A 23469-nucleotide genomic window follows, 5' to 3' on the forward strand; every position below is an offset into this window, starting at 1 on the left:
TGTTGTCTGACATTCAATGAAATGAATCCCATGTGTTTATTTCAAATTTCACTTAAGGCATTTATGAGACACTGCATAAGGACAAAAATGGAAACTTGGGGGATGTCGGTACTATTCAATGGGTTCAATGCTCCATTGTGTCGCGGCAAGTTGGCAACCTGAAAAATATCTCACTTGCATATAATAGTCATTCACAAAGAGTAAATTTAAATTCACTGTCCCTATTGTTTTCCCATGGTAACTAAATGACACACCACACATTCAAGGAAAAAAAAAAAAAATCTAATTCTATATATTAAAGTATGCACTTCTAGCAGTGTATTACAGCCACATTAGAAAAATAAAACAACTATTAGACACTCACATGCTTACAAATTGTGTAATCTTTTTCTCAAGTAAAAAAAAAAATACCATAAAAACAAAAGAATAAAAAACACAAGAATGGGCTAATTTCACAGTTAATAGTAAACAGTAATCCAGAGAAGGGCATTCTACAGTCTGTCCCAATAAGACTCTTCCCAAAAAGACATGTCCCAAAAGGAATAAATTTAAGATCTAAAAATTTTAGTTATTGATATGTAGCAAGTTCATAGGGGAAATTCTTGAACAGCATGCTCATGTACAATTTATGTCACCTCTGAAATACAAATAAGAGAGATGTACTGATGTTCTTTCTTTTCTAATTTAACCCTAAACCTGCCAAAATGCAGCCGTGTGTGTTTGACTGTGCTTTTCCCTTTAATTGTACAACCAGTCAAAACTAAAATGCTTGTGCATGCAATTTTAGCTTTAAAATAAATAGAAATTATTCTTTTTTTGCCAACACTTTAGGCGTTCCACAATTTTTCTTTCTTTTTTTTTTTATCCTGAGGGGTTTGGCAAAAATGACAATGCAGTTCAAGACACAGGAGATTAATTAGTGAGTTTAACAAAACCTAGTAATTCAATATAGTTTATCGAGTGTAAAACAATTCCAGTACTATTAAATAGCACTTTGCTAGTAGTAGATACATCAGTAAATTCATCTGAAGGCATGCTGTTACTAGAGCTTGTGCCCCTATGCAAAGAAAGCACAAACTGACCCTTTGTAGGACCTACTTAAAGCTGCACTGTGTAGTCTCAAGGAAGTAACTTGTCAATCAGCACATATTTTATGTCTGAATTAAAATTTAAATAACCTCATGAATCAACCTGAAGATTAATCAGTGTTTCCGTTCTGTAAATGTGATGGGAGGGTGGAAAGAAAGGTGTATATACGAGTTACATTCATGTTATTTCATTTGACTTTGGGTACACAACAAAAGGTTTGACCTAAACTTGCGGCACTGACGACTTTGATAAAAATAGCGACGATCTTTTATTCAGCAAAACCTCTTTTACAAAAACTACACAGTGCAACTCGACAGCTCAGCCAAAAATGTGCATGAGTTCCATGTGTTGAGGAGTATTTGGTAGTTTTCTCTGTCCTAGAATGAAGAACAAGATATGTGTTGTAGTGTGAGAGGGAAATGTTAAGAGTTAGTGAGTGGTAACATACAGAATGAGACAGTAATAGGACTTCAACAGTAGAGACAGTCCATTTGTCTTGACACAAACACAGAGTTACAGAGTAGAAGACAAACTATGACCAGACTCGACCACCTTACTTAATCCAAAAGGCATCAACATATTCCGAACAATTGTTTTTTATAATTGTGCGAGGTTCTACAAATGAACAATTAGCAGCCTCTGAAGACATCTGACAAAACACTAAAAGACTGACACACTAACACAATATAAAGGCTCTGTGAAAAAAAAAATTAAAATAAAATAAAAAGTTGCTGGTAGCTTAGTTCTGCTGAGTTATATTTTATACAATCTCAAGTTTGTAGCACGAGTGTATTGTCTGACCTCCCTCTCGAGACATATACTGCATATCAACCCCTGCTTCTTTTCTGTGAGCTTGGACTCCGACTCCCATCCCTTTCCTTACTTCGTCTTCATCGTTGCTAGTCATTGGAACCTTGACCCATCCGTCCGTGGCCAGGCCGTGTTTCTTCTGGTGTCTCTTGTAATTGTCCCAGTGGCCGGTGGTGTAGCCGCACTCCTGACACTTGTACGGCTTTTCCCCGGTGTGCCGAAGCATGTGCCGCTTCAGGTTCATGCTCTGGTTGCAGCTGTAGCTGCACACAGCGCACTGGAAAGGCTTGGCGCCGGAGTGCACCCGTTGGTGGCGCTTCAGGTTGGCCAAGTTCCCGCAGGCGTAATCGCACAAATGGCACTTGTAAGGTTTCTCGCCCGTGTGCACTCTGTGGTGGCGCTTGAGGTTGTCGAAGTGCGCTGAGGCGTAGTCGCACTGTGGGCACTTGTACGGTTTCTCGCCGCTGTGAGTTTTCATGTGGCGCGCCAGGTGGTTTGGGTAGTGCGTGAGGAAGGGGCAGGCGGCGCAGGTGTACACCTTGTCGCTGCGCTCACCAGGGCTGTTGGGAGATGATGAGGTGTCTTTAGTCAGCATTTCAAGGGTGCACTTGGCACAGATTTGGGCTGAGGAGCCGTCCTCATCCTCCAGAACAATGCCACACAACCGGCAAGTAAAAGGGAAAAGTGAAGGGGGGAGGGCGGGCCCATCTGCTACGCCCCCTCTGGTTGCCCTGCTGCCACCGCTGCCTGTGGTCTGCAGCACAGGTGGAGGCTGGTGGCCAGGAGGTGGGTTAGAGGGTGGTATGGGCGGTGGCGATGCCCCCTTTAAGCCATCAAAGGCTGATAGATAGTCACTGTTCTGGGTTCCCAAACTCAGGTTTGATGTCGGCCTTGCAATATCTGAAACTTCACAAAAAGATGAAATATTGATTATTATAGGAAAAAGGCTTAACATGATGATTGACAATGATTAACAGCTTAAGGATGAAACAAAGCCGCTACAGAGAAAAGGTAAATCATTCATAAATACATACCCTTGGCTGAAGCACCAGGCTCTTCCCCGTTGGATCTTTGCCCAGTCACATGCCTCTTCAGACTGTTCTGACCGCTAGCAGGTCGTGGCGGGGCGTCCTGTCCCGCCCCCGCAGAGGGCACGTGCATGCGCTGGTGCCTCTTGAGGTTGCCGAGGGAACTGCAGGCAAAAGTGCAGCTGTCACATTTGTAAGGTTTTTCCCCAGTGTGAATGCGCAGGTGTCTCTGCAGGTTCACCAGCTGGGCTGAGGCGTAAGTGCACAGGGGGCAGTTAAAGGGCTTCTCCCCGTTGTGCGTCTTCATGTGACGCTTCACGTGGTTGGCGTAACGGGAGGAGAAGCCGCAGAGGTGACACGAGTGCAGTTTGGGCGATTTGTCCTCGGCCGTCAGGGCTTTGTCGCCCATCCCGTTTCCCATCCCGTCGCCGTCGAGCTGCGGGTGGCAACCTGAGCGAATCCCGCTGATGCCTCCGAAAGATGAACAGAAGTCTGTACTTTTGGCATCCCTGGAGGCTTTACAGCACCTAAGGCAATACGGACCAACAAGGTCTATGCCAGGTCCCAGAGGTTCGTCTCGGAGCTGTCCGCAGCCCCTGCAGGACAGGTAGGGGGGAAAACTGGGCTCAGACTGGGCTGCTCTGCCCTCGTCTTCCCTCCCGTTGTCAGTTGTGCTGCGAGAGTTGTCTGTTTCACTTTCCATGCTGAGCTGGCCGTAGGCAGGGCTCTCCTCATCACCCAGAGGATACACAGAGAAACCAATCTCAGCAGCTACTTCTGTGCAGGGAAAACAAAGAGGAAAAAAAATGTTTCCAAACACTGCACGTTTCAGCACTTACACACAGTCAACTCTCAGCACTATTTATATATGCATTTTATATTTGCAACACTCCTTTCTTTAGCTCTCTCTATTATACAGTGTATAACCTTGAACAAACAGATTGAAAAAAGATAGAGTCAAGAGAGAGGACATACAAGCATCAGAGACTATTTCAGATATCTCTGGTGTTATCTGTATTACTACTATTTCCGTCACACTGGATAAAACACAAGCAGTATCACAGCTATGACAGCTATGCTCAGCACAAACGTAAAGAAATCCAAAATTACCAATAATGAATGACTGAATCAGACTTTACAAAATAATATATTGATATGTGATTGGTTGATGTGTTAGGGGGTGGGGACTGTTAAGAACATCACTGTTATGGAAAGTGACATGATCAAATAAAAATGTGGGAAAAATGCCAATCAGAAATAAATTCACATTTATGAAAAGGTCATTCTGAAATAATGGTAGTTTATAAACATTCTGGACCTACATACATACAAACAAAGTCTCTGTTATAATGAGATGTGACTGAAGACACCTGAATGCACCCATCCAGTTCAAACCTTCTGGAAAATATCGAATTTGACAATTAAAAACTGACATAGAAAAGAAAAAGCAATACCCAGCAGTTAGTGAAGATACCCCTGAAAATACATCATACTAGAGTAAGGTAACTCCAGGACATCTCTTCTTAAGAAAAAATTTCAGAAGGACGTCAATGTTTTGATACTCACAGTTTTAAAATCAAGGTCAACTGCGTTTTAGCTGTTGTTATGCCATCAGAGGTTTTCAGACAAAAGAGTAAAGACAAAGAAGAAAGGCATTTTTCCCAGGAGGTAGAGAGAAAAGCTTCATGACTTCAAGACGCAGCCCTCTCCGGCTTTGGCTGGTGCTTCTTAGAGTGAATGAGCCAGAGGAAAACCACCTTCCTTCACATATGCCAAGGCGGGATGTGACGAAGGCGAGAGTCAAGACTGCCCTTTTATCCTGCCCCATGGAAACCCCTCGTCGATGATTACCGAGCCTAATGATAATGATGATGACTATAATGGTGAGGCTGCTGCTGATGATGATAATGATGATGAGGGTGGATGATGATGATGATGATGATGATGATGATGATGATGATGATGATGATGAGGGGGAAACGATAATGGCAGTGGGGTAGTGGGAGCAGAGGCAGCAGATGATGATGATGATGATGATGATAAATAAATGCCCTCTTATAATGGTGTCCTTGATGGTAATGGTCCTATTTTTATGACCCTTATATAATAATGGTGTCTCAGCTCCTTTCTCTACTTTTCCATTTTTCAGATCACACTCTCTGACAAAGAGCCATGCTGGGAAATATGAGCTAGTGGTGTCATTTCTCTTACTGTTGCACAGAGAGGCTACACTTCATCACTGAGAAACCAACGGTAAAAATCCTTTTTGTAGCCCGACCACTGCACAAATGAAACCTCTGCCACATTTCCTTTAGTGGTTAAGCCATTAAAATAATTTACATCTTTGATTCATTCCATGGTAATGACAGGAAGTGAAACTGATGATACTATCTGTCCTTTCACCAAGCAGATGTACTGTAGTTCAAACTGTGGACTAAATTGAAATTTGCTATAATGACCAGGCTGTTTGATCCTCACATTCCCTTCACTGTAAAATCAATAGACACATTCGCAATATATTAGGTTAAGATGTCCAAGAAATGCACTAACACCGAGCACTTACAAACACAAGGAGGCGCAAACATACAATATCTGAAAACAGTGGGATGCTAAAAGAGGACAACTTGGTTTACTTACAAGTGAGTGGACAGATTTAGCATAAAGACCAATAGGCAGGCAGATATCAACAACGTAGCCTTTTAAAGCTACAATCACTATAAATGTCATTAAATCAAACCCTGTTTTTGATTATGATATTTATGCTGATTTTTTTTCTGCAATAGCCATTCAATCTAATTACATTCTGTCAACATTCTGTAATTATCTCTCTATGTAGTAGTTTTCATTATAAGTGGCGGAGTCCACCATTCACAGGCTGGTGGGAATCCATTGTGGTTTGTAATGGTATCACATTGTTATTAGCCTCACTGTTACTGTTACTGTTCACTCCTAATGTGGTATCAGAGCTGTATTACAGCATGTTACTGCTGATACCAACTGAACATTTCTTACTACTGCCGCTTCATGTTAATGTGTTCAACTGGTGAAACACATGGTGGCTTTTCTTGTGAAGCAGTTGCCGGTAACGCACTATATTTATCACAAGTTTTGACACTGACCATGATCATACATCAAAACTGCACCTACAAAACCAGACACTGACATTTTGGCAATTTCTTGTCCTTGGATCAGTTTTAAATATCGCAGTGTGTAATGAAACAAGGAGCAGCCACAGTGAGCTGTTGGATGAAGTGCAGCAGGAGGCTGGTTGCCCACTTCCAACTCCTTGGACAGTGTGCAGCATGAAAAATAGATTTGGGGTTGCAATTACTTTTGACTGACATCTCTGTTGCGTAAAACAATGTGAGTTTGCTTGGCTATACTGAAAACAGATCCACCAATTGTGCCTCTGTTATATCTCTGACAAAGGAATTCAATGAGAGTTTGCTGTAATACTATGCTGCACTTGCTGTTACCACAGCGGTGTTGGCAAATCAACCAGATCTGAAAGGATTTTAACTTTAAACAGTTAATTATTTAAAAAATAATAATTAAAACAAATACAAACCTGAGAACTTTTCCAGGCCTAGAATCTTGTTGTCATGATCAGGATCACCAAATTCAAGGTCTTGTCCTAGAAGGAAGTCTGTGTCTAAGGAGAGGTTTCCTGGAGCTTCAATGGCTACACCATCTTCAGAATCCACTACAGTCATAGAAAAGAACCAATGGACAACTTAAAATGATGACTATTACTTCAACAACACATTTGTCTGCAGCTGAATAAGGAAACTGTGTAGGAGAAAAACTGTTTTTTTTTATTGCATTTTGTATATTTTAACAAAAACTCTGAGCAAATATTAACATTTAGTTAAAAACACAATAGAGTCAGCAGCAACCAGTGACATACCTGCACTTTTATATATATTTGGTCTATTTGTAAAAAGAAAACACAGTATAGATGTCTTAGTCGAAGAGAAATTATTGCAGACAAAGCACTAATTCTGAGCATGGAGCTTGGCTGAATGAGTTTATGGTAGTGAGAATGCTGCCGTAAACAACACCAGATTACTGAAAAGTGGTATACATGACACACTCTTCTCCTGCAGTGTATAAGAGCATATTTAACAAAAAAATGAACCGCAAACAGTTAACAGATGGAGCTCTTTAACTGCAGTTGTAGCTAATGATGCCTGAAATACTAACTTGGTCCCTCAAGCTTGATGGAATCCAAACAACTATCACACAGCTGTCACTCCTCAGAAAAACTACTTTCTGGCCAAGTCAAGGACATCGTGTTCAGCAGCCCTTTTTGGCAAATCCTTGAGTTCCAGCCTCATGCTACCATCTGCTGGTCATTTTAGTGTTTGACACAGTATCAATAATATATCATGAGTATGTAGGATGTTTATTCTTACAGAACCTCACAGAAACTTAGATTAATTTGAGGTTATTTAATTGGTCCATTACAATTTTGCATTTAAATGCTGTGCCAAGGAAATGTAAATTCATTATTTGAGTAAGTATCATTCCAGATAAGCATGAACATGAATCATAGCCGTTCACATCTCCTTGGCTACTTTGTTGATTACATTCTGGTGGGTTAGTGTAGGTACAAAAAAGTTATTTACACAAATACCATTCTTCAGCTAATATGACAGCCTGAATATCCAGCCCTAGTGAGAGGTTGCAGGGTTTGAGAATGAGTGGTTACTTGAGTGATGAGTGATTATTAACATGGCATCAGTTATTTCATTCTAAATCAGGTACTAGGCAGATTACAGCACATTCAGGAAAAGCAGAATTTACTCATAACAAGCAATGTGTTTGCTTTCATGAAAATTCAATAACTAAAAACCTCACAGCCTAACCATAGCCTATTTCTTATTACAGGATGCCACTGAACCACATGAAACACTTGAAGCACTTAAACAAGAATGCCTGGTGTCCTGTGAGCAGAGCAACAGGAAACACATGGTAATCAACCAGGCCAATATTCATAGGAACTGTTGTTAGATTGAAGGCGTGAGTCATGGTTTCAGCGCTGTAGCTCAGCTATGCTTTGACCTACCAGCTTTGACAAAACACTTACACTTGACTGGCTGTGGATTCTGTTGTTTTTTTCTTGGCATCTTCCAGTCAGCCTCTCTCTTTTTTGCAACGTCTTCTTGCAGACTTCCGCAACCATCAGCTCATTCTCATGTGTTTGAAAGATATTCTTCTGTATTTCTATGGATGCAGGACAAAAGACACATCTTGAGATGCAACAAGGGACGGTGCAACTGACAATCCTTTTATTTTTAAAACCAATTGGTAAGCACATTCTTTTTCCAAGTAATAGTTAAATTGTTTAATTATGCATTGTGTTTTTATTTAAATCACAATTTCTTAAGTCCAAGGTGATATCCTCAAAGAGCCTGGTTTGTGTCATCAACAATTCAAAACCCATACAGACACATTTTACAATCATATAAGAAAAAAAGCAAATATTTACACTTGACAACCTGGAATTTGTGACATTTTCCCTTAAAACTTGAAAAATTGAGCATTAAAATAGTTGCTTATCTTTCAGATCATAAAAATCAAAAATCACTCAGATTACAGTCTTGAAATCAGAATAACAGATATTTAAAACAATAGCTTATTTGTAACTAAATTTGATCAAATAACTCTGTAAGCTGGACAACAGAGGGACATGTCTGTAGTGAACAGTGCTGGTGTCATCAAAACAAACCTTGATACTGGTCATACACAGAATACAACAGACTATTACACAACTACCTCAGTCATTATACTGTAACATAGCAGATTTCTTAGTTCTTTCACGTCCGTTGTGCCCTTAATTGAAATAACATCGCTAATTGCATGAATGCCACCAGTGAAGCCAGTCACAAATTCAGTGTTATCTATTATTTTCGGCAAATTTATTGTGTCCTAATGAAGCGAGCTGGAGAGTAATATACAGGGTAATTAACATACTGTAACCTAGCAGTTTATTCTGATATACTGACATGAACAACATCTTTACAAGGTAACTTAGATTACAGGACATAGATGTCATTTGAGTGTAAGAACTGATATATTTACACTATAGACAAAATGGAAATCCACTCTTAGGTAGCTAACAACCAAGCTACTTTGAGAAAATGGCTAACACGTTAGCTCTGGTCTTCGACAGCGAGCAATCAAGCGAGTCTGCTAGCAATTTAAACCGAAAGATCATGTCTTTACATAGCTAATGTTATCACTTTGCAACCAAAACATGTCAGCAAAATTTTCCTTAGGAAAAGTGACGATACCGATGAGTGGCTAATCAAAACGCGTCCTCATCGGCACGTAGTAATGACTGACAAGTGCCATCTTCAGTAAATATCAGCCGTGGCTTAACATGATAACCTATAGCTATATTAGCCGAGTAGCTAATGTCAACTTCATAGTTAGCTATCGTGCTAACTTACCTAAAAAACGTAAATATTCCTGTCGACTGAGATGCTTTTTATCGTCGGTATGCACGCCATTAGGTGTGAATTGTTTTTCCTCAAACGCACAACGTCTGGAGATCCGCCATTTCTTCATGAGCTGCGGTGACAAAGAAAGGCAATTAATGGTATTTTTCATAACTTAATTGATTTTCTGATTCGCCTGTGATCCAGCAGCAGCAACAATAAGACTTCCGGCCCGAGTCCTTCAGAGTAAAAGCAGAGCCCATCTACGCTGCTTCTGATTCCTCTCTGAGTTTATGGGCACATCATGTTTAGTTGCATACCGCCACCTACTGTACCGGAGTGTGTAAAACTCAAGACTGTGTGTAGTTGAAGTTACATGAAAACAATTAAACAAAGAAAATAAGAAACACCAAAACACTGATCTTACATTATAACCCTGTATGTTTGAGTACCTGGTGCTTGTATTTAATGTAGTGCCCGTCAAACTGCAACCGATCTTGGAGGATGTCATCAGTGACATCACCATGGTAACAGAAACGTTTAAAGAAATGGAGGAATCTCCGTCGATTTTCTCAACAACCGTTCTTCCAAAAAAATAAAACAAAACCCAAAAAAAAATTCATTCATTCATTCAAAAATCATTCATTATTATTATTATTATTATTATTATTATTATTATTATTATTATTTAAATCAGATAATAGATGTGTCAGACTCAGACTGTTCTGCAAATCCACGGTGTCAACGCCTCCTGACCTGGCCAGGCTCTCTTAGAAGAACTAAAAGAAAGTGGAGGAAACTTCACTGGACCTCTAGGATGTACCTGGCAATGATATCCAACATAAACCCATTTCATACTTGGCCCTGTTATAAAACATATAGAATCAGATGTTGTTTATACTTGGCAGTGAAAACATTGTGAGGACCACTGTGTGTGTGTGTGTGTGTGTGTGTGTTTATTTTTTATTTTTATGTGACTGGGCATTTATGAATAGGAGACCCTGGGACTCTGCGTCATCTCATTGGTTCATGTCACTGCAGTGTGCCTCCCCTCACGCCGCCGCACAGCAAAGCCATCAGTCTGCTGCTGCTGCTGTACCGGGTTGGAGGGGGTGGGGGAAGAGGCTCTCCTCACCGCGGATCTCCCTCTCCTCGGTTCTCCTCTGCACCGGACCGGACTCGAACCCCCATCGTACCCACCCTCCTCTAGCCCAGCTTTTTGTCGGTCATTGAGGTGTTTTTCGGGTGCAGCAGAGGCAGCAGCTGAAAAGGAGGCGGCGGCGGCGGAGGGGGAGGAGGAGGAGGAGGAGACGGGGGAGATTTCTGTGCTACTGTTTGGTCCTCAAGGGGAGGAGCCAGTTGTTGATTCTACGCTGCAAAGAGAAGGCGCCGCACACAGAGGTAAGACACCGTTTACGTAATAGAAATTATTGTGTGTTTTCTCTGCTTGCCTGGACAGACTTTCAAATGCGCATTTGGACGCCTTTGTTGTGTTCATCACTGTCGCCCATGAGGGATACAAGGAGGTGGAGGTGAATGCGAATACGTTGCCTGTTAAACATGCCACTCCCTGCAATAGCATACTGATGCCCTGAGCAGACCTCTCCTGAAATGATTAAAATGGATGTGTGCAAATAGTTTTTTTTTTTTTTTTGAATAAGCATGGAGGTCATATATGGCCGACTTTGATTTGTTCGCTTTTATATCACCTTTAATTTAAACTTGCATCCACAATATATTCACTACAGGCCTGCCTGTGGTTTATTGGAGTATTTGGTGGAATAACACTTCTTTTATTTAAGCTGTTGAGATAAAAATAAAATGGATCAGTGAGTTATAAAAGACTAAGAAGACTTATAGCACTGTAGCACAGGCTACAATAATATTCTCTCAAACCTAATTCCTTATGTTGCCGTTATTTAATATTATAAAAGTAGGCTACGGGCTGCCAGAGGTCACTAAGACTCAGTGTTGAGCACCACATGGTACAGATACATTATATTTTGGTCAGGGATGCCGCGGAGCATCTCTCTCTCCCTCTCTCCCTCTCTCTCTCTCTCTCTTTCTGTGTGTGTCTGTTTGTGTGTGTGTGTGTGGGCAGGCTGAGGTCACTCTCATGCCTCTGAAACCCGCATTGCTGATGCGGGCTTGTGTCCAGTGAACAGATATTTAATAGGGTGTATCATCAGGTTTCCCCTCCACTCACCATCAGACTGAAAACTGGCCCATCTTTTCTAACCAATGATTGCATAGCAACAGCTTGTTAACAAGTGTCACCCGCCCCCAGACTGAGACAATATGGTTGTGATAATTTGGTTCACTCAAAGGGAGGAATCTAGAGGAGAAAAAACATGGCTAGTGTCTTTCCTGTTAGGCATTTCAAAGGATGGGAAATGGCAAATGGGGCAGATGCTGGTTGTGTAATAATCCCATCTGTCATTGATATTTCATCTGTCATCAGGAGTGATATTCCATAGGCTTTAACCTACACACATGCTGTCATTTGTGATTATATCCAATCAGAAATACCTCCAGAATATATAAGAGCTTGTGCAGAAGACGTGCACCGGCTCACTTACTTACTGTCCAGCTTTAAGAGAGGGAATGAAAGTTTTATTTGATAACTTGAACTTCATAAAGGCTCGTTTTTGTCTCATTCGTGTTCTCAATGTAAAGAGGTCAGATTAAATCCGCCTTAATCTCATATTCGGGTAACAGAAAGACAGCCATCTGTGCAGGTCTAGTGTCACAGTAGGTCATTACTTTCTCATAGTTCATGTGTTTTTACTTTTTGTTTACTGCCTTTCTATCTCCCTTAAATATTATCTTTACCTGTAGATAGATTAATGGTAGTACACATCTCAAATCACCTGCTTTAAGTACATGCAAATAACATACCTGCCTAAATGGTTATCTTAAATGGGATCTAGTATTTTAATATTACACTTCTATAAACTTGTGGAAGTATGGGTCATGCTGCTTAAACACTATATCCTACATTTCCCATAATGCAGCCAATAGCAAAATTTCACTACATATTCCCTACCTGATAAATACCCACTTCTTTGTAACTTTGTGTCCTAAGTTTGTAACACAGACTAAATGTTGAAAGCAAAAGTCTCATAGCCCAAGCTGAGATGACCCTGATGACATCATCAGGATTATTTTCTTCAGATTTTGTAAAAACACAATACAACTTGCTTATCAGAAAATAAACAGGACATTTGTGTGTAAAAAAAAAATGGCAGAATGCCCCTTTAAAACTCACAAACTTTTTACTCATATTGTATTTTCTGTGTGCTGCATTTGTTGTCAGGCTGAAATTGGTGTGATTCAGCATGCTGAATCATGTCAGCAGGTAAGAAAACAAGGCTCCAGCCAAAGCCTGTGTACATTATGTAATGATGTCCGGTGACACTGTTGGCCAAGAGATCGGTTTTCGTTCGTCTGTTGGAAATAAATTAAAAATGAGGGTTTTGCTGCTGTGAATTAAGACTGAGATGGGCAGCTTGCATGCTGTTGTAGTTGATAGCATGTGGTAGGGGGTAGTTGCCATTTCATATTGTATTGCTTTCTTTGCCCGCTAGATGGGCAGTTGTGAGGCGTTTGAGCAGGTCAAAAGGTCACTGCAGCAATCTTGTCAAAGTCATCCTGAGCTTGACAGTGAATATCCACCTGTCCCTCTGTCTGCTCTCACACTGCTGAGACATTCATGACTTCTAGTAACTTTCCTTATTACACTGTGAATGATAGACTCGATGATATAGTCTATAGCGTGCCTATAAATTGATATCACATTATAAATTCAGCTGGGAAGTTATGAAGAATTGAGCTGAATAGGTATGTTTAATATCACGTTAGTCTGTAAATTATACACCCTAGGTAGAAAACTGCAGAGAGTTACTCTACAGAGGATTTCTCTTTCAGGACTAAAGTGGGTTATATTTCTTCTCATTCTCCCGTGAGACCTGATTTAACATGATTGATTTTTACTCTCTCCAGTGGTGTGGCAACTTAACTCTCAGCAGGACTAGGTGTTTCCCAAACACCTAACAGCAGGTTATTATTCACTTTGACGTTTCTCTCATTCACTACTGCACAAATATGACACATCTTGATGTATATTCACAGATTTGTGGCAGTTACTCAAAGTCTTTAACTCTGATATTTAGGTGAAGAATTTCCGCCTGTGGAGGTTGATTTATTTGTTCTCTGGCACAGAAAGAAAGTTCTAGGACGGATTTTGTGTTTGTCCTTTAATTCCCTGTAATCCCTTGAGATGCCTTAAGAATTTGAATTCCTGTAAAGGCCGTTTTATTGGATTGTTCATTCTCTAGAAAAGGGAGCAAAGTATGAAACATCAAAGGGGTCCTGTGGTATAAAGAAGGGAGGTCAAATCTTTAAGTGTGGCCTCAGGAGCATTTCATGGTATACTATACACACACACACACATATGCAGCCATTTGAGAGTAAAGAAAACTGTTAAGCTGTAAAGTAAAGATGTGCTCTCTTTCCGAGCAGCATCTGCGTCCATCTTTGGTAGTGTTAGCTACTGTATGTTCCCTTGTGCTTACACTAAAGTGAACAAGACCTTTCTCTAACTCCCTACTGTCTCACTATTGAATATATTTAGAGAGAGGTCATAAAGTTTGCTTAACTTGATCATTAAAAAGAATTATTATGCCTTAGATATAAGAGTGTGTTTCAGTATTAGTTCATGTATTAGCCTGGATGCTTGTTTTTTTGCTTGCATTTCTTGGGTGTTTTTGGATTTACGTGTTTAAATCACACTGGTAGTATTTTATCTCTCCTTAGTTGCACTTTGTTTAGTGAATTCAACAATCCAATCCAATTTTTAACCCAGGTTAACCCCAGTTTTCCCTGTAAATCAGGGGGAAACCTGGGTCATATGACAACATCACATATCTACAGTCATTTTTATCTGCTTGTCTCAACACTTCATTGAAGCTATATGATTCTTTTTTTGATTAAAGAAAACTGGAATATTGTGTATTATCATGCCTTCCATAATATTTGGTAGCTACAGTAACCAGTTACTAAACAAAGAACTTTTTGTCCACACACACACACATCTTTGTGATGACTGACCTTTTGGTGGGTCAGAGAAGTTAAAGAGGTTCAAATGAATGCTCCCACTGAATTCTTTTGGCTTTTGATGTCCCGTGATCGCCTCTTTTGTTGTTACAAGTTTTGCCCGTCACCGTATACAGTAGTTTTTCCCTGCTCTCGAGTCAGCCCTAAACAGTAACGTTCATTGTGTTCATATCGTAGCCGCTGGTTGGAGAAGACAAACAGTGTCTCATTATCCAGAGGCTTCCTCTGCCATTTCCATCCACATATTTCAAATGAGTGTGTGTGTGTATGTGTGTGTGTGTGTGTGTAGGTAGTCTCTGTTTCTGCAGTTTTCGATGGATGGATGATTTGATTCAAGATGATGATGATGATCTATAACAATGTAAGGATGCTCTGCACAGATTGTGAAAAGGGCAATTGGAGTGAAAGAACATGATCTACGATAAATGGAAGAAAAAAAAAAAGTAAGTCTACTTAGGTAGTCAGAAGAGCTCCGTACAGCGTTGGCCTTACTTTGGTGCACTTTGTTGACAGTGTCAAACTGACTTGATTCTTGTGGCCATAACTGGTCTGAAACTAGTCTGAGTCGTGTAGTCTCTCAGCCCAAATCGACCCAAGTGTGAGCCCTGCATCGTAGTCGAATCTGACAGTGAAGCATGGACCAGACCCAGCTCACATTCAGTCCCTTGGTGCCAAAACACAAAAAAAGTTTTAGCAAAGAAATGCAATGGTTACATAATGATATGTAGAGTGTAGTTTTGTCTTTAATTTACTGTGTATGTTTTTCTACAAAAATGGATTCAGTGAAATATCTGAGTAAAAACGAATCGTGGTTTTAGTAAAACTTCAAACTTTGTACTTAAATAACTCAGGACTCCCTTGTTGTTTATTTTTTTGTGTGTATGGTTTCTGTCACTTACCATTTGGGGTTTGAGAGGTTTTATATGCTGCTGATTTAATGTTCTGCACTGGTCTGATTTCATATGAACGGCTTTACCTTTGCTTGCTGGAGAAGTGAGGGTCTTGAAAAACGACCCTTTTAATTCCGAACTTTCTGATGGAAAACTTCATCCCCTCACAGCGACAACTTATCTAAGTCATTAGACGGATGAATTGTGTTGTCTAATTACTTGGCTATCTGTCTTTAGCGTAGAGCGATAAGGTCCCGGCTGGAGCCCACTGATCTGTAATTTAAAAACACTCAATTCTGTGAATGTGTCTTTGAGCGTGTATATGTGAGTGTGTGGGCATCGATCCACCAAAGCGACAGTATGTTCGTGGCATGCAAACTGGCCTCTTCTGAATGTGTTACGTGTGTGCTTTTGATGTCTTCATGTGTGGGAATTATTCCCATAAATAAACCACAGCACAGTGATGTTTCAATACAGAGGTTGATGCTTTGGATTCTTAGGGACTATGGAATATGAATGTTTGAAAAATTCAAGCAGATGCACAACTAAGATAAAAAATATAACACTGTGACAGTTACTTACCAAGAAGAAAATAGAGGAGAAGCTGCGTCTGGTGAAAACATGTAGTGGGAGACCTAAACACTTTCAAATTGTTGCTTGGGTGCTGTTTCTTTTTTTTTTTTTTTTAATTACAGATGACTTTACTCAACACAGAAATACATTTCTTGCTTTGTGCTGTCTGCAAACAGTTTTCCATGAGGGATTTGGACACCAGTTTTCACTTACTACATTCTGGGAGAAGTAAAGAATCACCCATGAAGCTTTTGAACAAATACAACTGAACTCAAGATGATTGTACCCGACGGTCCAGTTGTGGGGTGGTCATCCTTAAATGGAGAGGTGACACAGAGAGAGAGATTAAAAGGCTGCAGTTGAAATTGTCATCCTGTCTTCCATCACTGTTCGGTCTTGAATTGGGTTTTTCACGACAGGAAGCAGTTTGAAAGAGTTGTATACTATGGACACTGTGGCTGTGACCTTGTCATTGTATCCTCTGTGTGAAACAGAAAGCTTCACAAGCGCCATTCATCTAGCCAGTTTGTATTACTCTAGTTTATTAGAAGTACACCAGACAAATTTGTGTTGGAAACAGACTATCAAATGTATTCTTTTACCTTGTTTATCGTGTGTAATATTTCTTCTGTACCCGTTGTTATTTTATGGTTTATTGGCCAAACTGTATCACAGCAAAAATACAGCATTTCCAGTGTAGCTACAACAGGAGGGGAAAAAACTTGCATCATCTAATCATCAGTTTATGGTGCCAACTTCTCAAAGGGAAGGGATGTCTTTTCTTTACTCTTAAATTACCATATATAATGATGTGCTGCTGCAAGAAGAGCCTGCTGTTCATGTCAATTTTAACATATCCACAGGACTGGAATACAAATACTATGCTAACTCTCAGTCTCTGTGCAAGAGGGCAGGTTAGGCACTGCAGTGTTACATAAATCCAGATTCTCTGTGCATCCCTTTTTAAAGAATGATGAAGCATATAGTAGCTCCTGTAGATATACCCTGCCTCTGGCCATCGCCGCTGATTTCAAATTTTTAAAAAGTGCTTTTCTTTTAGAGATCATACATTTAACCTTTTCTGCTATTACACAATCAGATAAGACCAGACTGTTGTAGAGCTTAAGACAGATGATGATCTATAATCATATCGTATTTCATGTTGTCTTCCGTGGTCCGATTTGACGTAGTGCTGATATGGAGACAGCTATTTTAATTGGTCTGAATCACCTCATGCTCTCTTTGCTCTCTGGGCCTGATTATGAAAGCTCGCTGCTGCCTAATGGAGACAGAATGAGTTTGTCTGTGCTGTCTATCACCGCCTCTCCCCTGCCTCACCCTCACCCTCTCTACCTCCCCTCCCGATTCTTTCTGTCAAACCGGTTGCGAAAACGTTCTCTCATCCATCTGCTTCTCCGTGTCTCACGGCTGTGACATTACTGCTCATGTCTCAGGCTGTACAAGAAGGAGAGATCCAAACCTCCAAATTTTTATTTCATATCAGACACTCTCTGGGGGTTTTAAGAAAGAGATCTAAGAGTCAAACGGTGCAGCTTATTTCATGAATTGCTGTGTTTGTGACATTATTGAAAGGTCAAATCTCAAAATGAATTCCTGCTCTGCTTTGGTTTCAAGTAAATGTCATTTGGTGTCAGGTCTGGTCAGGCCTTAAGTCTCTGTGTACAAACAAAACCTAGACCTAGACTAGACTGAATGTACTATTTAACACACAATAAAATGTTTTTATGTGGAGCAGTTTTGCAGTAATTAATTATGAATAAGTTACTAATGATGAAGATATAACAAATGAAACATTATAGTGCAGATTGAGCTATCTGTGTTTTTGTGTAAAACTCCTCGTGATCGTGATTTGAATTTGCAGCCAGAGGGAAAAAGTTCATGGAAGACATTTATATTCATGTACATGGGGTTCACAGAGAGGTTTCGCTACATAAAAAATGTTCAAAAGAAAACCAAAGCTCAGAAGAGAACATGACTGCAGATGTGACTAAAAGCAAGCTGTGGCTAATTATACGGTAAATTTGGAATATGGTACTGATGTTGGGCCGGACAATCTGGTTTAGATCATCAGTTCCCAACCTTTTTGGCCTATGACCCCTTAAAATGACAAAATGTCAAACTTGCAACCTTGTTGACAGTTGTATATTTCGACATCAGTTCAAACTAAACAGTGTTTTTTTTTTCTTGCTATAGCGATATTTTAATCATTTGAGTCCTGAAGAAGTAAAATCACTGTCTTACTTTTTTAGAGACTTATTTATTCAGTAGTACACAAGAATAAAAATAATTAAGGAAATGTAAAAAACTAAACTGAATATATTCTGGAAGAAAAAAAACACTGACTAAGATCAATATTGCAATATTAAACTAATATCCTTTTCTAAATATCAAGATCTCAGTGTATATCATAATGTAGAAAATGTATGCATTTTTACATATAAATTTGATGAATCTTGTTCTGCTGTAATGGATCATATTGGACATAACTCTTTAAATGTGTAAAATAAAACCTTCAGTAATCATTATGTTAGTTTTTAATTGCATTTAGCTTGGAGTAATTGGACAACAATATTTTCTGTAGCTATAACACAGTTTAATGAAATCATCAAGATAATAATTATACTGAATCATCGCCTGGCTTCATGCATTTTGCAGCTCCACTTTTCAAGGAGGGGCTTTAAAATATTGTATGACAAAATGACAACATGCCATCAGAGAGCCCTGTTTGTAATTGACTGTCATGATTGTATTTTTGTTTCCAGTGAAAGGGACTGCTATCAGCGAAGAAGAGGCCTAAAATGATGAGAGAGTGCTGGCCAGTTCAGGACTAGCTCAGACTGAGAGGGAACTGCAGTGGAGGTGGAGGAGAGAAAGAAAACCGAAGAGACAAAGTAAACCACATGACCAGACCTCGGAGAGGCTCCAAGTTAGTGATGTTCCCCTCGGGCAGGGATTACCTCCTCCCTGTTGTCATCCTCTCCATCTCTCCTGCTCTTCCTCCTTCATACAGTGGAGCAGCCGTCCAGCTCCGAGACTCTGAGCTGTGAGAGCCCGCAGTGCTCACCCGCCCACCCAGACACACACACACATACACGCACTTGTGCCAACACACACACACCATCTCACACACGTACTCGCTCTTGCGCTCACGCACGCACAGTTGCACCCCGCTCATGGTCGGTTGGCCTGCCCTCCTCAGCTGCTGCTCCTGCTCTAGTCCCAGACCATGAAGAGGCCCAAGCAGCAGACGGGGCCGCTGAGTTTCCTCAACTTCTTCAGCAGAAAGCCCAAATCAGAGCCGCGGCCCGAGAAGCCCGTGGAAGCCTGGCCCAAAGAGGAGGTGGCCATCACCCTGACCCCCAGCGAGCATCCAGAGCAGGTGAGGATGTGTGAGGAAGTAATCGCACATTAAATACTTTTATTTCTACTATAGTTTTCTTTCTATTTTACTCCTGTAGGTGTTTGATCTTGGTTTTTCTGTGTTCCAGTTTGAGTTTTAGTTTTATAAGTCCATTAATAAGCCTTTTTTGTGAGTTAGTGCTAGCTTTGTAAACACACACTCCATTTTAAGTGAAAAATACAGCACATGAGACATATAAATATATATGCTTATTTTTTGTTAATCATCCCTCTATATCTATGCTCATATTTTTATTTTCTGTTATTCATATACATTTTAGAGGTAATTCTTATACACTTTAGATGCATAGTTTTGGTGCTTTAGAATACTGAAATCTGAACGTCTCACTAATTGTTGTGTAAGACACAAGAACCTGAACAGAGGCTGCAAATCATTAACTTTGAATGTTTTACCCTCTGCTTGCTTCCTCCCTCTCCCGTACTGTTATAGCCCAAATCCATTAGTGTGTTTATTTAATTAATTGGTAATTTTTAGAAATTATGTTGCCAAGAAACTAAGTAGACCAAAGAGAATAAATATCCACCTACGTACACACTCACCTAAACTGATTTTCAGCATAAATGTGAGGATGCTGCGTTTTCTTTTATTTATTAGTTAGCTTTTAAAATAAAACTTTTTTTTTTTTTTGGAGAACAGCAGCAAAATATTCTCACAGTCATCCGTCTCTCAGTTTCACCCCTTTCATGAGGACATTTTTAATGCACATGATTGGATTTGGTTAATCACCAGCTCTGTAATTGTTCACAGGACATCAGCATCACAGCAGAAGAGGCTGGAGAATCAAGAGTTTCTGGAGCAGAAAGAGGAGAAGGAGGAGGTCCACCAGCAGCGGCTGAGGCGGGCGAGGACGGTGCCGCCACGGCCGAGTGTGTGGGCGGGGGCAGCAGTGGCTCCACGGGCGTCCTATCCCTCTCCTCCTCCAGCCAGGAGCAGCTATTGGATGAGCACCTGGAGGAGTGCCCACTGTGCCTGCTCAGTCAACCACGTTGCCACTTCCCGCGACTCACCTCCTGCTCTCACCGAGCGTGCTCCGACTGCCTCCGCCAGTACCTGCGCATTGAGATATCTGGAGAGCAGGGTGGGCATCGCGTGCCCGCAGTGCCCCGAGACGTTGGCGCCGCTGGACGTCCGGGCCATCCTGGATGACCGGGCGCTGCTGGAGCGGTTTGAGGAGTACCAGCTGAGGCGTTTTCTAGCTGCTGATCCAGACACACGCTGGTGCCCAGCGCCTGACTGCAGGTGAGAATCAGACTTCCAGACAGGTTTGATCACACTGTATTTACACTTCATTTCAAACTCATTAGTGTCCTTTTTAGTAGATAACTAGTCAACTGACTCCACAGAGAGAAGATAATTGCATAGGGAAGAACATAAGGCATAGAAAATTAAAAAATAATGTCTGCTCTGGAGTGTTTAAGCTTGTAGGAAAATGTATTTTTATGAACATATTGATTCACACAGTCGCAATTCACTGTGCTGTAATTTCCTTAAAAAAACAATTAGCCCTAATCCAGCCCTACAATATGACAGCCCTTGTCAAAACCCTGTCATTCCACCACAGACTTTATGTTACAAGACACAACCATGAACAGTTCTTCACTGTCAGAATGATTGATTGGACTTTGAAAAGCTGAACTGACAGCAAGCAAAAGCTCAGTCTGAGTTTACATGCATCCCAAGGCTGTTAAAATGTTGATGACACCATTATATTTTTGCAGATCCTGGAACAAAACAGAACTGGTTGTAAATAATGAAGAAAGCCTCTTTCTCTTTTTAATTACAGCTTTTCAAGAATCTATATGCTGCAGCACCAAATAGGTTACATGTTGCATCGGGAGTTAAAGGAACAATTCACCTTTAATCAGTTTATTACAACAACACTTAAAAAATGATTATTGTGATGTGCCTGCCATTTCATGGACCATTATTCTGGTTCCCTGAGGATAACTGGCTAAAATGTGGATTACATTACGTCACATAGGGATGTTTAAAGCACAGCTACAATGTGATTTCATTGCAGAATCGATTTAGGACATCATCATAAATCATACAGGGAGAAATCCAATGTTGACGAGTCAGAGATGCTTCGATAGACCACAATACAATGCAACCACAAGACATGTTAACTTGTGTCTTTGCTGTTGGTGTTTACAACATGCACAGACAATGATCTAATGCCGTATCACCTTAATGTTCATGGATGGGTAACGGGATAGGACTGCTGATGGGAAATCATAATGTGTGTGTGTGTGTGTGTGTGTGTGTTCAGTGGATATTTGTGGTCAAAAGCACGTATGCACCAGGGTTCAGGACTCAGCGGTAGACTGTCTGTCTCCCCAAACTGTCAGAGCTCACAGCCCAGTCATGATGAATGAATGGAGCAAAAATCAATATGCCAATCTGCCTGATGCTGTGGTGAATTAAATATAACAGAGAAACAAGAGATCAGATTTCCAAAGTAGCTACAAAAAAATCACACAATTTAGATATGTTTAAAAAAAACAGTGTAGTGGAGGTAACTGTAGTGGTGTATACATTTGTATCTGATTAATAGTTCCCAGAGAGCAAAGCTTTTGAAGTGCTGACCCATTATGTAAACCATTCATTCACAGTTATGGTTTGTGTATTCCCATGTTCCCGACATACAGACATTCCTCGAGGTCTTAGTGACAGGAGCTTAGCTGGAGATTATCTTGGTTTTGAGAATGTGTAGCAAAATGTGACAAAATCTTTCAGTGTTGCTGGCAGACACTTTCTGTGCCTGTCTTAATGTCAAATAATTGCACTTGCATCCAACATTATTTGAGTTTGATGTTTGAGTAAGCTTTATTGTATATCAGTCATAATGAATTTCAACCACATGCCTTCTACATTTTCTCATTTTGAAATACCTACCAGATTAAAGGTAGTCTAGGGGATTTTTTTTGGTAAAGAAACAAAAGTATGTTTACATTCAGTGTTCCCCACCAAAATAAATGGTGTGTGTCCTTGAGCAGACATGTTGAAATCGTTTTCTTCCCCCGTAAAACATTTACAAAAGCTGATTTTTTTAAAACATATTTTCACTTGACTTGTTTTGATTACATCCATGTTTACATTGGCTAACATCCTACCTCCTCCCTGCCTTTTCCTATGGCGCCGCTGCTGTATGATCCTTGGTGTGTTCCCACCACCAGCTGTCAATCAGTAGAACATCCCGAAACCACTGGCAGGTGCACTAGATATAAACAAAGCAGGGCATCCGCTCATGAAAACATTTGCTCCACAGTGCAACTAGTGGCCAGAATCTCCCCAGGGTACCTTTAAAGTCCCCCTCCAGTCAACCACTGATGTGCAGAATGAGGTGGAAAGTTCCTCTGTGGTGACCTTAAATCTAAGTTAAATTGAATAATTCGTGTAATGAATGAACATTTGAGTGAAGTAGGAGACATCTTGTGTCCAGCCATTAAACTTTTGAAACCCAAAATGATTCACATATTTATAGAATCTGCACTTTTTTAATGAGGGAAAAGCAGAAATTGATTTCAATCATTCAAATTGTTTGCTTCGTCAATATGCTTTTTTAAAATAGATAATATCAGTCACAAATATTTCAAAGCAGAGTGTTTTAGATGTCTTAAACCATGTCTGAGGGGATGTTTAAGAATTGATTTCTATGTAAGCATGTGTTTTGCAAAAGGCTTTGTTAAAACTTTGATCTATCTATGATCTATATTACACAAACAAGATATAAAAGTGCAGCGCTGCCTAACAAGTACAGTTTGATTTGAATGGTGTCAGCCGCCTGTGGCATTGCCAGTGTTATGTTGTCAGAACTTGCTAAAACATCTTTGCGTGATGCCAATTATCACTGGTTCCTTTGATAAAGACACTCGCTGATACCTGGAAATGTTTTCATGCACAACCAGGTCCACATTAGAAAAATCAGCTTTGTTGTTCAGCCAAAACTTAGAATCAAACACAGTCAGTTCAAATCTAGTTTGACACCAAATGTGGATCCAGGCAGCAGTGTAATTATCCTTGTGTGTGTGTGTGTGTGTGGCCTTCATTTTTTCTGATCCTTCGACTTTTAGGAAGAA

The 23469-nt window shown here is 40.4% G+C and overlaps 2 protein-coding genes across 3 annotated transcripts in view; one reads left to right on the forward strand and one right to left on the reverse strand.

The window, feature by feature from the left end:
* On the reverse strand, positions 1 to 8153 carry znf513a (zinc finger protein 513a). Of its 2 annotated transcripts, XM_018694443.2 has the most exons (4): positions 8017 to 8153; positions 6496 to 6630; positions 2934 to 3704; positions 1 to 2805 (listed from the first exon to the last, which is right to left on the reverse strand). In XM_018694443.2, the coding sequence occupies exons 1-4, from the start codon at positions 8054 to 8056 to the stop codon at positions 1850 to 1852; spliced, it is 1902 nt and encodes a 633-aa protein (XP_018549959.1). In that variant the 5' UTR covers positions 8057 to 8153; the 3' UTR covers positions 1 to 1849. The 2 variants fall into 2 exon arrangements, with proteins under 2 accessions (XP_018549959.1, XP_050927860.1); XM_051071903.1 differs by lacking the exons at positions 6496 to 6630; positions 8017 to 8153 and adding an exon at positions 4494 to 6464.
* Positions 8098 to 23469, forward strand: part of si:ch211-278j3.3 (E3 ubiquitin-protein ligase RNF19B) — a 24981-nt gene continuing 9609 nt past the window's right edge. The window contains 5 exon segments of the mRNA XM_051071902.1: positions 8098 to 8237; positions 10366 to 10771; positions 18732 to 19348; positions 20138 to 20458; positions 20460 to 20629. Of these exon segments, the coding sequence (XP_050927859.1) occupies positions 19196 to 19348; positions 20138 to 20458; positions 20460 to 20629 (644 nt within the window). The 5' untranslated portion in view covers positions 8098 to 8237; positions 10366 to 10771; positions 18732 to 19195.

This window comes from Lates calcarifer, linkage group LG7_1 (assembly GCF_001640805.2).
Source record: "Lates calcarifer isolate ASB-BC8 linkage group LG7_1, TLL_Latcal_v3, whole genome shotgun sequence".
NCBI classification, from domain to species: domain Eukaryota; kingdom Metazoa; phylum Chordata; class Actinopteri; family Centropomidae; genus Lates; species Lates calcarifer.